The sequence below is a fragment of the Takifugu rubripes genome, chromosome 12 (assembly GCF_901000725.2).
Source record: "Takifugu rubripes chromosome 12, fTakRub1.2, whole genome shotgun sequence".
Classification (NCBI taxonomy): domain Eukaryota; kingdom Metazoa; phylum Chordata; class Actinopteri; order Tetraodontiformes; family Tetraodontidae; genus Takifugu; species Takifugu rubripes.
The window spans coordinates 9,497,683-9,510,186 of NC_042296.1; the positions used below are offsets into that span (position 1 = coordinate 9,497,683).

The 12,504-nt window shown below is 49.5% G+C and overlaps 3 protein-coding genes across 6 annotated transcripts; all 3 read left to right on the forward strand.

Moving 5' to 3' along the window:
- Positions 1-108: 108 nt before the first annotated feature.
- tekt2 (tektin 2 (testicular)) lies at positions 109-6,201 on the forward strand. Of its 3 annotated transcripts, none has more exons than XM_003969235.2 (10): positions 109-435; positions 1,822-1,978; positions 2,072-2,197; positions 2,685-2,890; positions 4,457-4,600; positions 4,740-4,854; positions 4,972-5,079; positions 5,154-5,297; positions 5,381-5,460; positions 5,594-6,201. In XM_003969235.2, exons 2-10 carry the CDS (start codon positions 1,823-1,825, stop codon positions 5,796-5,798), a joined length of 1,284 nt encoding a protein of 427 aa, XP_003969284.2. In that variant the 5' UTR covers positions 109-435; position 1,822; the 3' UTR covers positions 5,799-6,201. The 3 variants fall into 3 exon arrangements, with proteins under 3 accessions (XP_003969284.2, XP_029700747.1, XP_029700748.1); XM_029844887.1 differs by having other exon boundaries at positions 369-435; positions 1,819-1,978; XM_029844888.1 differs by having other exon boundaries at positions 372-435; positions 1,727-1,978.
- A 1,221-nt stretch (positions 6,202-7,422) lies between these two features.
- On the forward strand, positions 7,423-8,529 carry LOC101071595 (free fatty acid receptor 3). Its single transcript, XM_003969234.2, has one exon. It carries the CDS (start codon positions 7,423-7,425, stop codon positions 8,527-8,529), a length of 1,107 nt encoding a protein of 368 aa, XP_003969283.2.
- Positions 8,530-9,786: 1,257 nt separating this feature from the next.
- On the forward strand, positions 9,787-11,570 carry LOC101071367 (free fatty acid receptor 3-like). 2 transcript variants are annotated; one of them, XM_029845215.1, is made up of 3 exons: positions 9,787-9,999; positions 10,231-10,774; positions 10,879-11,570. In XM_029845215.1, exons 2-3 carry the CDS (start codon positions 10,256-10,258, stop codon positions 11,164-11,166), a joined length of 807 nt encoding a protein of 268 aa, XP_029701075.1. In that variant the 5' UTR covers positions 9,787-9,999; positions 10,231-10,255; the 3' UTR covers positions 11,167-11,570. The 2 variants fall into 2 exon arrangements, with proteins under 2 accessions (XP_029701075.1, XP_003969282.1); XM_003969233.2 differs by having other exon boundaries at positions 10,231-11,570.
- Positions 11,571-12,504: the final 934 nt, after the last annotated feature.

A 12,504-nucleotide genomic window follows, 5' to 3' on the forward strand; every position in this document is an offset into this window, starting at 1 on the left:
CTTTTTGTCTGTTTGAATGTACGAAGGACTGACTGGATATATTGGATATATGTGTCTCAATGCATATATGTCACCTGGACCTACTTTAGCTCTTTTATACGGATCATTTTGGACAACCCTACACCTCCAATGAAAAACCATAAATATACAGGAAAATGTCTAATACAACTAGGTTATATAATTGTACATTTGTAAAACATTAAACGTGACAGGTTAGAACTCCAAATGTTGTAAACTGCACAAGAATTAACGCAGGAGTATTAAAGGTTTTTAAGGGTTGCAAACCTTTGTTGCTTTATGTCACCCTCTTCGCGTCAGTCGACGTTGCCCATATATGGAAGGTGAACCGTTGCCAGGAGACGGCTTGTGTTGTCGTTGCTATGATACCGTGTCTAGCTGAAGCGGAGCTCACCGACTGAACGTTCTAGAATTCCTGTGAGTAAAATTCAGACTTTTCTCTTTAGTTTTCTGAGACGAGCCCAGCTTGTTCTGACTGTTGCTTTCGGCACTCGACGTCAGGAGGTTTCACGGTTCGTCTGATCTGCTGTTTCATTTCTGAGGGCCTCGTCCTCAACTCTCAAATGTTCATGAGTGTATGAGCTGTTCCATGAGTGTGTGAGCTGTTCCATGAGTGTGTGAGCTGTTCCATGAGTGTGTGAGCTGTTCCATGAGTGTGTGAGCTGTTCCATGAGTGTGTGAGCTGTTCCATGAGTGTGTGAGCTGTTCCATGAGTGTATGAGCTGTTCCATTCGTTCCCACATGCTGAGAATTATCAACTTGAGGACACGATGTTGCTGATTCCTGTCAGAAACTGGCCTGGCTCAAAGCCTAACCCCAACTACTTAAATGGCTTAAACTAGCTCAAATGTTGCAGTCAGTTTTTAATCACAACGCTTGCTGGAATCTTTCCTCATTCCCAACGCCTGGAGGTGCCACAACAGAGCGCCCGTAATTCAGTTGTCAGCTATTTTTTTCTATTCCGTACTGACTAGTGTACTTCCCCCCCCCCCCCCCCCCCCTTTACCTTCAGACATCATGGTGGTCTCCATTGATGGTGAGAAGATCTGTAGATGCACTGCAGATACTTCTCTACTCGGTCATTCCAGCGTCTTCGCTGCTGTGCTACCATCATCAAACCATGTTCTTCCCTCATCAAACCATGTTCTTCCCTCATCAAACCATGTTCTTCCCTCATCAAACCATGTTCTTCCCTCATCAAACCATGTTCTTCGCTCATCAAACCATGTTCTTCCCTCATCAAACCATGTTCGTCCCTCATCAAACCATGTTCGTCCCTCATCAAACCATGTTCTTCCCTCATCAAACCATGTTCTTCCCTCATCAAACCATGTTCTTCCCTCATCAAACCATGTTCTTCCCTCATCAAACCATGTTCGTCCCTCATCAAACCATGTTCGTCCCTCATCAAACCATGTTCTTCCCTCATCAAACCATGTTCTTCCCTCATCAAACCATGTTCTTCCCTCATCAAACCATGTTCGTCCCTTATCAAACCATGTTCTTCCCTCCAGTGGCAACTGTAATTTGGGTTTAATACTCTGAGATGATCATAACACCATCAGACACTTGGAAACTCTGACCAAGGATTTTGTGGAGCCAAACCTTAGAAGTCCCTCTCTGCATTATTTTAAATTAATCTTGTCCTTTTGTCAACTATGGATATGAGCTATTGTGTTTAAAACAAAAACATCGATCACATCAACAGATCGTGTGTAAATAGCCGCCTTTTCCGTGTTGGTGAGCCATTGTTGGAAAAATGACTTGAGCACCATCTCCTCATGGTTCTGGCTCCACCAGCAGGATGTCTGCTGTCTCCTCCAAGCCCGGCCAGCACCACAGCGTGTTGGACTGGCTGAGAAACAACCAGCAGCTGTCGGCTACAGCCCAGAGTCAACGGCTCGTCTCTGCGGTCATCCGTCAGGAGGGGAGGTCACTCCGTAACCAGACCAACTGTAAGGTGGGTTTTTCCTTCTCTTCTTCATGGAAAGGCCTGGGAGTGGCGACGGTGTCCTGGTGCCTCACAGGTAACTCAGGTGTCCTCCATCATTAGACGGCCTGGGATGAGAGTGACACCTCTCGCAGGCTGAGCGACCGGGCCTGGGAGGTTGCTCGATGGAAAGAAGCTTTGGAAACATGCGCGCAGGAACTGGATAAAGAGATGGAGGCTCTGGCCCTGGTGAGTCCAGTTAAAGGTTCCAGCAGCACGTAAGAGCGGAATGTTAATATTCATTGTGTATAATTTCATTGTGTAATTGCTGATAATGAGTTTAGCGGGGTGGTTGATGGGGACGGACGCTGCAAACTCAGCAATGACGCAAGAACAAGAACGCATAATACAAATTCGACAGGAAATAATGCAGCACAACAAAAATGTTCCCACCCACCAAACAAATGCCAAAGGAAAAATGATGCAAATCCCAAATTGCACTGGCGAATTCACTCCAACCAACCCTAACCCTAACCTGCTATTTCCTAACTTTGTACGGACTAGAAAGGTGCGTCGGTGGGGTCCCTAACAGTGGTGTCCTTAGAATGCAACAGTACATGTCTTCTATTGTGAATGTGTGTGATTGAGCTTTAGGATTCTTCTTTTAGAAATGTTGAGTATTTGTCCCTATTCTGGTGGAAGGAGACAACATCAGCTGCATGTATGTTGTGCTCAGGCTAAGGAGGAAACCGAGCAGACCCTGGCTGCCACTGCCGCTCCCCTGGAGGTCAGTAGAGAATGCCTGACACTGAGGGACGGGCGGAGGGACGCAGAGCTTGTAATGGACCCTGTGGATGAGGAGCTGAAGAAGGAAGTGGAGCTGATTGAACAAGTTCAGGAAATCCTGCAGCAGCACATCGACAAAAGCTTTGAGCACATGTGGTGAGCAGTCTGAAGAGAGGCTTAACCCTAACCCTAACCCTACCATTAACCCTGAGGAGAGGGTTAACCCTAACCCTAACCCTAACCCTACCATTAACCCTGAGGAGAGGGTTAACCCTAACCCTAACCCTAACCCTACCATTAACCCTGAGGAGAGGGTTAACCCTAACCCTACCATTAACCCTGAGGACAGGGTTAACCCTTACCCTAACCCTAACCCTCCCTAACCTCTGAGGAGAGGGTTAACCCTAACCTTACCCTAACCTCTGAGGAGAGGATTCACCCTAACCCTACCATTAACCCCGAGGAGAGGGTTAACCCTAACCCTACCCTAACCTCTGAGTAGAGGGTTAACCCTAACCCTCCCTAACCTCTGAGGAGAGGGTTAACCCTAACCCTAACCCTAACCCTACAATTAACCCTGAGAAGAGGGTTAACCCTAACCCTAACCCTAACCCTACCATTAACCCTGAGGAGAGGGTTAACCCTAACCCTAACCCTAACCCTACCATTAACCCTGAGGAGAGGGTTAACCCTAACCCTAACCCTACCATTAACCCTGAGGAGAGGGTTAACCCTAACCCTAACCCTCCCTAACCTCTGAGGAGAGGGTTAACCCTAACCTTACCCTAACCTCTGAGGAGAGGATTCACCCTAACCCTACCATTAACCCCGAGGAGAGGGTTAACCCTAACCCTACCCTAACCTCTGAGTAGAGGGTTAACCCTAACCCTCCCTAACCTCTGAGGAGAGGGTTAACCCTAACCCTAACCCTAACCCTACAATTAACCCTGAGAAGAGGGTTAACCCTAACCCTAACCCTAACCCTACCATTAACCCTGAGGAGAGGGTTAACCCTAACCCTAACCCTAACCCTACCATTAACCCTGAGGAGAGGGTTAACCCTAACCCTAACCCTACCATTAACCCTGAGGAGAGGGTTAACCCTAACCCTAACCCTACCCTAACCTCTGAGGAGAGGGTTAACCCTAACCCTACCATTAACCCTGAGGACAGGGTTAACTCTTACCCTAACCCTAACCCTCCCTAACCTCTGAGGAGAGGGTTAACCCTAACCTTACCCTAACCTCTGAGGAGAGGATTCACCCTAACCCTACCATTAACCCCGAGGAGAGGGTTAACCCTAACCCTACCCTAACCTCTGAGTAGAGGGTTAACCCTAACCCTCCCTAACCTCTGAGGAGAGGGTTAACCCTAACCCTACCATTAACCCCGAGGAGAGGGTTAACTCTAACCCTCCCTAACCTCTGAGGAGAGGGTTAACCCTAACCCTCCCTAACCTCTGAGGAGAGGGTTAACCCTAACCCTACCCTAACCTCTGAGTAGAGGGTTAACCCTAACCCTACCCTAACCTCTGAGTAGAGGGTTAACCCTAACCCTACCTAACCTCTGAGGAGAGGGTTAACCCTAACCCTAACCCTAACCCTACCATTAACCCTGAGGAGAGGGTTAACCCTAACCCTACCCTAACCTCTGAGGAGAGGGTTAACTCTAACCTACCCTAACAGAAAAGGCTCAGTGCGTATGTGTCTGTCGTTGGTCCAGCGTTCTGCAGGAGGCCCGTCACCAGCTGACTGCTGACATCCAAGACAAGATGGCTGCCTTGGACATTGATTTGTCCTGTCTGTCACTGACAGTAGAATCCCCGCAGATATCCCTGAAGACCAACCCAACGAGGATTCCACCAGGGTAAACTGGACAATGTGCCTGTTCATCAATATCATTGGAATAATGGAACGTTTAGGCAGGAATAGAAACCGCTAGAGTCACGTGTCTCCTGCTGCTGACACCCGCACAGAACCTCATTAGAGTTCTGCTCCTGCTGCAGGTCCTCTACCCCTGAGGAGTGGGTCCAGTTCAGCCAGTCTAATGTGACTGGAGCCCAGGAGGCCATGCGGGTGTCCCAGCAAAGGAGAGAGGACATGAGTCTCACTAGAGCCCAGGTCTGTGTGTGTCCAGTGGCAGCCCAAAGTGTGCATGTGTACGGTCCGAAACAACCCGGGATCTGATGCTATAACCCAGACAGACTGATGAAGAAAGACTTGGTTTTCTGGTGTTAGTTGCAGAATGAGTTGGACACACAGCGACGGGCCACAGAGTTCGCGCTTCGTAAGCGCAGCCACCAAGAGGAACAGGCGCGGAACGAGCTGGAGTGGCAGCTCAGGAGGGTAGGACAAGTGTGTGTAACGGGCCCGAGTGTTTGGACCGAGGCTCATGGTGACGGACGGAACCTCTCCTGTAGACGGAAGATGAAATGGCAGAGATGGAGGCTGACGTTCACCAGCTGGATGCAGATCTGCGGGCCAAGACGGCCTCCCTGAAGCTGGCTCACACGCGACTGGAGAACAGGAGCGGCAGACCCGGAGTGGATCTCTGCAGGGACAAGGTCCGCGGGTGACTGGGACCGGTACCAGCCTGAGCCGTTGGGTCGGCTCCAGCTTTCTTCAGCCGTTTCTGCCTTCTCTGCAGGTGATGTCTGGTCTGATTGATGAAGTTCAACAGCTGGAATCCAGCATCGCGGCTCTGAAACAAAAGCTGTCCGAGGCCAAGTGAGACGGAAATCCGCATTAATCACAGAGGATTTGATTCTTTAGTTTAGGGTTTGGTTTCTGATCGTTCATTTGCAGCCTGGTTTTTGTATTTGGGGTCGGATATAAAGAGAAGCTTTTGGTTTTTCCTCAGAGGTTCCCTGCAGAAGATGAAGCTCCACCATTCCCGCATGCTGCAGGATCTCTCCAGAAAACGGGAAGCTCTGTCCCTGGAAGAGCGCAGTCTCAACACCCGTGGACGCCTGACTTGGGCCCAGCCTCCTCACAGAACTTCAGCGATGCTGGTTCCACTCACAGACTCCAGTGGGAGGAACAAGCTGCGGCTGCTGGCCCAGTAGGACCACGGCCGACGAAGAGCTCCAGTCAAATGTTCATCTTTTGCTTCACCTATTTCAAACATTTACTGGGGACAATATTTCACTTTTGATCATAATGAATGATGCATACAAAGTTAATAGAAGGAAGTGACCCCGTCCTGGTGCGCGGAGATCGTTACTCTAACGCTCATTAGCTTTAATGACTTTGTTTTTCTCCGTCACTGTTTGATCAGCCAGAGCTCTCTGGATCAGAGCGCCTGATAATGGCAGGAGCTCAGGAAGGTAAAGCTCAGGCACTTTCTGTATAAACGCCTGGTAAACAGGCAGGAAGGCTGGAAATAGAAAGCTAATAACCGACGCTGTGACGGCTCAGATCTGTTTTTGTTCTCTTAATCTGAAAATAAATGTCTCCGAATGAAGCAATACCTCTGGCTTGTTTTAGAGAAGGTTCCTTTCACCGACTGAATCTTGTGATGCAGAGGTATTACAGCTGTAAACCTTAGCGACAGTGAGTTGGGCTGGACCAGGACAACAGGCTCTAACAGCTCCTTCCTGGTTAATTGGCCATCCTGTTAGTGTCTCTTATTTATGGTCTCAGTACCTGTGATCAAATTTATAATGACAAAAGGCTCCTGTGAACAACAGAAAAGCCTGAATACTACCAGGAGCTCAAGGTGGAGAGTGGATGCTGTTATCTCAGGACACCAGCGCTCAGCTTCCTGTCTTTGAGTCATTCCTTCTGTGTAGGTTTAGATGCTCGGGCCACCCTCTTCTGAATCATTAATCCTGTTTGATGTTATTGTTTGATTTTCTGTAGCGTGTAGAGAACAGTTGAAGCGCTTAAGCTAGCATCACTTGGTAATAGACCCCACAGCAGCATTAGCTGGTTGCTACTTTGGTCTGATGGACTGTGACTCTGATGAGCGCTTTAAAGGTGCACGCTTGGAAATCTGTATGTGACTCCAGAAAAGGTCACTTCCAGTAAAATCTCTGGTTGTGCTTCAGTGACACCTCAGTCATTTTCTGCTCCATTTTACTTCCCGAAAGCCTTTAGCATGACGCTTCCTTCCCACAGCCTGTTCACACAACATAACTCATCCTCAGCCATAAACCAGTGAGAGGAGCCATCACACCTCAAACAAGTGTCTGCTTTCCCAGAGCCGGAGCCATCCTGCCCCCAGCTTCAGCACTTTTATGATGGTACTGTCAGGACCTCCGTTTCACGTCGTCTGCCTGATCTTTTACGAGGCAGCCGTGCACTTCCTGACGCGCTCGATTATTCTGAATCATTTCACCTCGGGGCCAGATGCTACCTGTCTGTTGGCGTCCACGGAGAGGGCAATTAAGGCAGCAGGGTATGCGCTAAATGCCCCGACTTCTGCATGAGTGGCTACATCAGCTTATCTGGATCTTTGCCCTGATATGGACTGCACCTCGCCCCCGTCGCGCCCACATGCATCAGCACCTTATTGGCCAGCGCCTGTTTTTGAAGTTGGCTGTACCTCGGAGTGGCTCCTGAACATGACGGAGGAAGAATCCAGGAAAAACCGCAGCTCCTTCACCAGCCGGAGGCAGGATATTATTGCCACCTTGACTTGGTTGGTGGATTTCCTCTTGTCATGATCGATTGTCCTCACCTGAAGACATGCAGGTGGTTTACATTGATTGCATCGCTCTCGCCGTCTACATCTTCACCTTTCTACTCGGCCTTCCTGCCAACCTGCTGGTCCTCTTCGTATACGTGCGCAAAGCATGTAAGCGTGGTGCCACGCCCAACGTGGTGTATGCCCTCAACCTGTGCGTGGCTAACCTGGCGCTGGTGGCCTGGCTGCCGGTCAAGGCCATGGAGACTTTGCTTCAGGACTGGACGTTGCCGCCATCCATCTGCCCCGTCTACAGCTTCTTCCTCTACTCCTCGCTGTACGGCAGCTGCCTGTTCATCACAGCGGTGACGGTGGGCCGCTACCTCAGCATCGCCTTTCCGATTATCTACAAGCTATACCGCCGCGCTCGTCTGTCCTGCTTCATCAGCGTCGCCCTGTGGGTCGTGGTGCTGATTCACCTCAGCATCGGCCTGGTGGCTGAGGGAGGGGCGAGCTTTGTCTCCGTCCAGGGGGACTCGTCAGTCTGCTACGAGCACTTCAACGCGTCCCAGCTGCAGGTTCTGCTGCCCCTGCGCCTGGAGATGGCCATCTTGTTGTTTCTTTTACCCTTAATTGTGACCACGTTCTGCACGCTGCGGTGCGTGACCCTGGTGTGGCAGTCAAATCTGCGTCCGCTGGGGAAGAGGAGAGCGCTGACCATCGCCCTCTCCACTCTGGCTGTGTTTGTGGTGTGCTACGCGCCCTACAACGCCACACACGTCGTCGGGTTCGTGTTGAAGACAAATGTGGAGTGGAGGACGTACGCCATGCTGACCAGCTCCTGCAACGTGTTCCTGGAGCCTGTGGTCATGCTGATGTTGTCACCTGCGGTGTCGAGAGGAATCCTGGAAAGAATCTGTGCAAGGCAGAACCAGCTCAGCAGGACTGATGGGTTCCGGCATCGATTTAAAAGCTCCGGCGCAAACGTCGAAGCCCCGCCCACACCTTCTGAGAGGAGCCAGGTCGTGGGTGAGGTTAGCAAAGTTACTGAGGACCGAGAACACGGTGGGCTGACTACTGACCCAGAAGGAGGAGACACTGGCAACCAGATCAAACCAGAACTGGTCTGTTTCAGCAGCCACTCGTTCAGATCAAATGCTTGTTTTTAGGGTGACAGCGGCCGTTTATGTCATGTGATGGATGGTCACATCTGAACCTGTGATAAAGGTGTAGCAGTAGTCACACGTCCCCACTGGGCACGTTCTCCTGGATCAAATGAGGAGGTAGAAAATGGCTCCATGTGCTGCCGTTGCTGCCCAACATGGAACCAGAGTCACTTTTATTAGTAGTATTATATTGGGCCATACGTTGATCGATGTGTGAGAATGTTAATAACTCAGAATATTCATATTATAACTCGGTGACCAAATAAAAAATGATGAACACACCTGACTCGACCACAAACACTAACAGGAGCATTCAGTCATAAAATAATCAGTGTCAGACATTTAAAACCACGCAAGTATGACTGGATCACTTCAAAAAAATCGATACATGTAGGAACGTTCAGCAACACACTAATACACACAACGGATAAAAGGTTCTGGTTGGGTTTTCTTAATTAGCAGCTGTAACAACACCTTCACACCAGGAGTGTGTGTGTGTGTGTGTGTGTGTGTGTGTGTGTGTGTGTGTGTGTGGACATTTTGGCTGGTCGTCAAAACTTTCAAGGCCTGTTTGAGGGTTAAGACTTGGTTTACAGGTTGAGGTTAGAACTGTGTTTAGGTCAGGGGTCAGGGTCAGAGGGTTCATTGTTCAGGGTCAGGGTAGAGAGATGTGTACCGATTTATGTCCTCACAAAGATAGAAGTTCAAGGATGTGTGTGGTTGCTCTGGACGTGCGCATTTGACCACCTGACTGGTCTTTATGAAGCTGTCACAGATCAGTCAGGGGTGAGTTGGTTGACATGCTGCAGAACGATGCCACTGGTGCCACTGGGAGGACTGGTGATGCAGTGGAGCCGAGCCAGTCCACAAGCAGCAGACTGGACCATGTGACACCCGGAGCCACATCAGCCGGCCCGCAGCTTTCAGACAGGTAACACATGGCTGCTGTCACACCTTTCTTCTCTTCAGCCATTTAGGGCTGAAGCTCCGCAGACGCTGGAGTCATTCTGCTTTATTTGATTCACCAGGGACAGTAAAGAGAACCAGGTTGACAAGTAAATAAGATGGTTTCCAGAACCAGATGTAGGACCAGTTCTACTTCCCACAGATGTAGTCTGATTCATTATCTGCAACATTTACAGCTTTCTGTATTCTTTCAATTGATTGATTACTTTAATCACCATTATGGAGGAAAACGTCGCCCCCTGGTGGACAGAGTGGAAAAACAAGCACCCGAACCACACACACACATACACACATGCGCATGTTAGTGAGCTTCTAACTGGTTGCCATGAGATGATGTTTGGTCAAAGATGAGAACAGAGATTGAGCGCAGAGGCTTATTAAATTTCCTGGGAGGGTGTTGAGGAACCGGAGCTGCTGTACTCAAACATTCTGCTCCAGGAGGAGAACCATGCAGCGCCGCAGCGGCATCACGGTGATGGAGCAGCTGCCTTCTGACGCTTCACACAGGTCAGCTCAATCAGTGTTTCCTCTGGTTCTGGTCCTGTCAACTCAGATCTGCAGGCTTCCTCTCTTCCTCCCGAGTTGTGGAGACGTTTCAGCTGTTATTACCTGTGTTATTACAGCAGCTGTCAGCTCATTCATGTAGCTGTGTGAAGAACTCTGTTCTCAGTAAAGGAACCATGTTGTCCAGCTCGGTGGGGATGGAGCTGCTGACCTTTGTTTCGGTGTCTCTTGCAGTTGTCTCCTGCTGTGATCGACCGCCATGCTCTACAGTCGCCTGTTGCTCGCCGTCTACATCCTCACCTTCCTGATGGGGGTCCCCGCCAACGTCTTGGCGTTCTGCGCCTTCTGTCGAAAGGTCCGCCGCAAGGCAACGCCGATAGACGTCCTCCTCCTCAACCTCACCATCTCCGACCTGATCTTCTTGGCCTTCCTGCCCTTTAAAATGAAGGAGGCGTTAGACGACATGGCGTGGTTGCTGCCGTACGCCTTGTGTCCTTTCACTGGCTTCCTGTTCTACGTGACCATCTACAACAGCACGCTGTTCCTCACGGCCGTCAGCGTGGAGCGCTATCTGGGCGTGGCCTTTCCCCTCAGGTACTCCTTGTGCCGCAGGCCTCGCTACGCCGTGTTGGCCAGCGTGATGTTCTGGGTGGTTTCCTGTCTGAACCTCAGCATCGTCTACATCATGCCCTACGCTCAGTGGACCAACAGCTCCGCCACGCCTCCGTCCACCTGCTACCTGGAGTTCTCAGAGAACGAGCTCAGCATCCTGGTGCGGGTGCGTCTGGAGCTCTTCGTCGTCCTCTTCTGCGTCCCCTTCTTGATCTGCTGCTTCTGCTATGTCAACTTCATCTTCATACTGTCTCGTCTCCCAAACATCAGCAGGCGGCGGCGGCTACGCGCCATCGGCCTGGCGCTCGGAACCCTGGTGGCGTTCATCGTCTGCTTCGGACCTTACAACGCATCCCACGTGGTTGGGTACGTCCGGCAGGAGAGCGAGGAATGGAGGAACGTGGCGCTGATGTCGAGCACCTTCAACGCCTGCCTGGATCCGCTCATTTTCTACTTCACGTCAGCAGCTGTCAGAAGCATGTTGAGCCACTGTTTCAGGAGCATCATGGCCAAGCTGCACATCCTGAGGTGTGGAGACGCTCCTCACTGTCCTCCTGAGAGACCCTCGAAGGCTCAACATTATCAGGAGGAGGAAAACTGACGAGTCCTCTTTGTGCAGGACACCTTCTTGCTGACTTCATGATGGACAAAGAGCTGCTCTCCTCAGAATGTCCTAGTTTACAATTATTTGGTGATCTAATGACGTCAGACATGATCTGAAGATCGGATTCACTTGGGTTGTTGGTGGTTGGTTTCTCACAGAACATTCAGCTAAGAATTAACATTAAGAATTCAGCTTCCAACCTTCAGCTCTCATCACAGAGCATCAGTCAGTGGGTAATCAATCAATCAATCAATCAATCAATGGTCAACTGCTGTGGCCTTCAGTACTTGGATCATCCTGGATGTTTCATTTGCATCAGAAGACAGAAACAAGACCATCCATCCCTCCATCCCTCCTCTTTTAAAAGCAGAATAAACATATTAAAAAGCTTAATTTTCAATTTTGTGTGAAACAAAACTTTTTCATTCAAAACAATGTTTCACATCTGTGCAGATCACAAGTATGTTCACTTCAGAAGGTGTAGCTGCTGCTGAACTACACACACACACACACTCACACACTCACACACACACACACACACACACACACACACACACACACACACACACACACACACACACAAATTCTTCCTGTTTAATCAGACAAGTGTTTTATTGGACTTGGGGATGAAGCTATTAAAAACTAAGGATGTTAGTGTACACAGGAAATGATGTCAGCACACGGTGCTGATATGAGTCAGGAACAAAGGGTTACACAACACAATGAGAGGGGACAGGAAGTGACTGATAACTGCCCCCTGAACACTTTCTGTCAGTAATAAGCAGACAAACAGATAAACAGACATGCAGACAAACAGATAAACAGACATGCAGACAAACAGATAAACAGACATGCAGACAAACAGACAGACAGATAAACAGACATGCAGACAGACAAACAGACAGACAGGCTCAGCCTTACATTGTTATTGATTTGTTTATCAGAACTGAATCATCCTAATCTGGTTTCTGATCCTGAAACATGAAACTTGCTCTTTGAAGTTTCCGCCTTCCTCCTTCTTGAAGCTCAGACCTCATTGATCATCAGAACAAACCTGTAATTTAGAATCGAACCTGCTGTCCAGGCCTGTTCCTGTTCCTGATGCTGAGCTCTGCACCTTCAGCTTCACTAACGTGAACTTTTATCAGACACCCATTTCTTTTCATATTTGTGGAGGAATCTGCAGGTTTAAACTCTGACAGTTACAGCAGAGGTCAGAAAATATCAATTGTTTTGTCCCAAAGTCAGTTTCTCCCCCCGGGTGACCGAATTAAAGCCCGTCTTCCTGTATT

Excerpts from the sequence above, each read along its gene's own strand:
- tekt2 (XM_003969235.2), top strand. The coding sequence starts at position 1,823 with ATGTCTGCTGTCTCCTCCAAGCCCGGCCAGCACCACAGCGTGTTGGAC. Across the intron at positions 1,979-2,071 it reads GTAACCAGACCAACTGTAAG|ACGGCCTGGGATGAGAGTGA; the intron begins GTGGGTTTTTCC and ends CTCCATCATTAG. Across the intron at positions 4,601-4,739 it reads CCAACGAGGATTCCACCAGG|GTCCTCTACCCCTGAGGAGT; the intron begins GTAAACTGGACA and ends CTCCTGCTGCAG.
- LOC101071595 (XM_003969234.2), top strand. The coding sequence starts at position 7,423 with ATGCAGGTGGTTTACATTGATTGCATCGCTCTCGCCGTCTACATCTTC.
- LOC101071367 (XM_003969233.2), top strand. The coding sequence starts at position 10,256 with ATGCTCTACAGTCGCCTGTTGCTCGCCGTCTACATCCTCACCTTCCTG.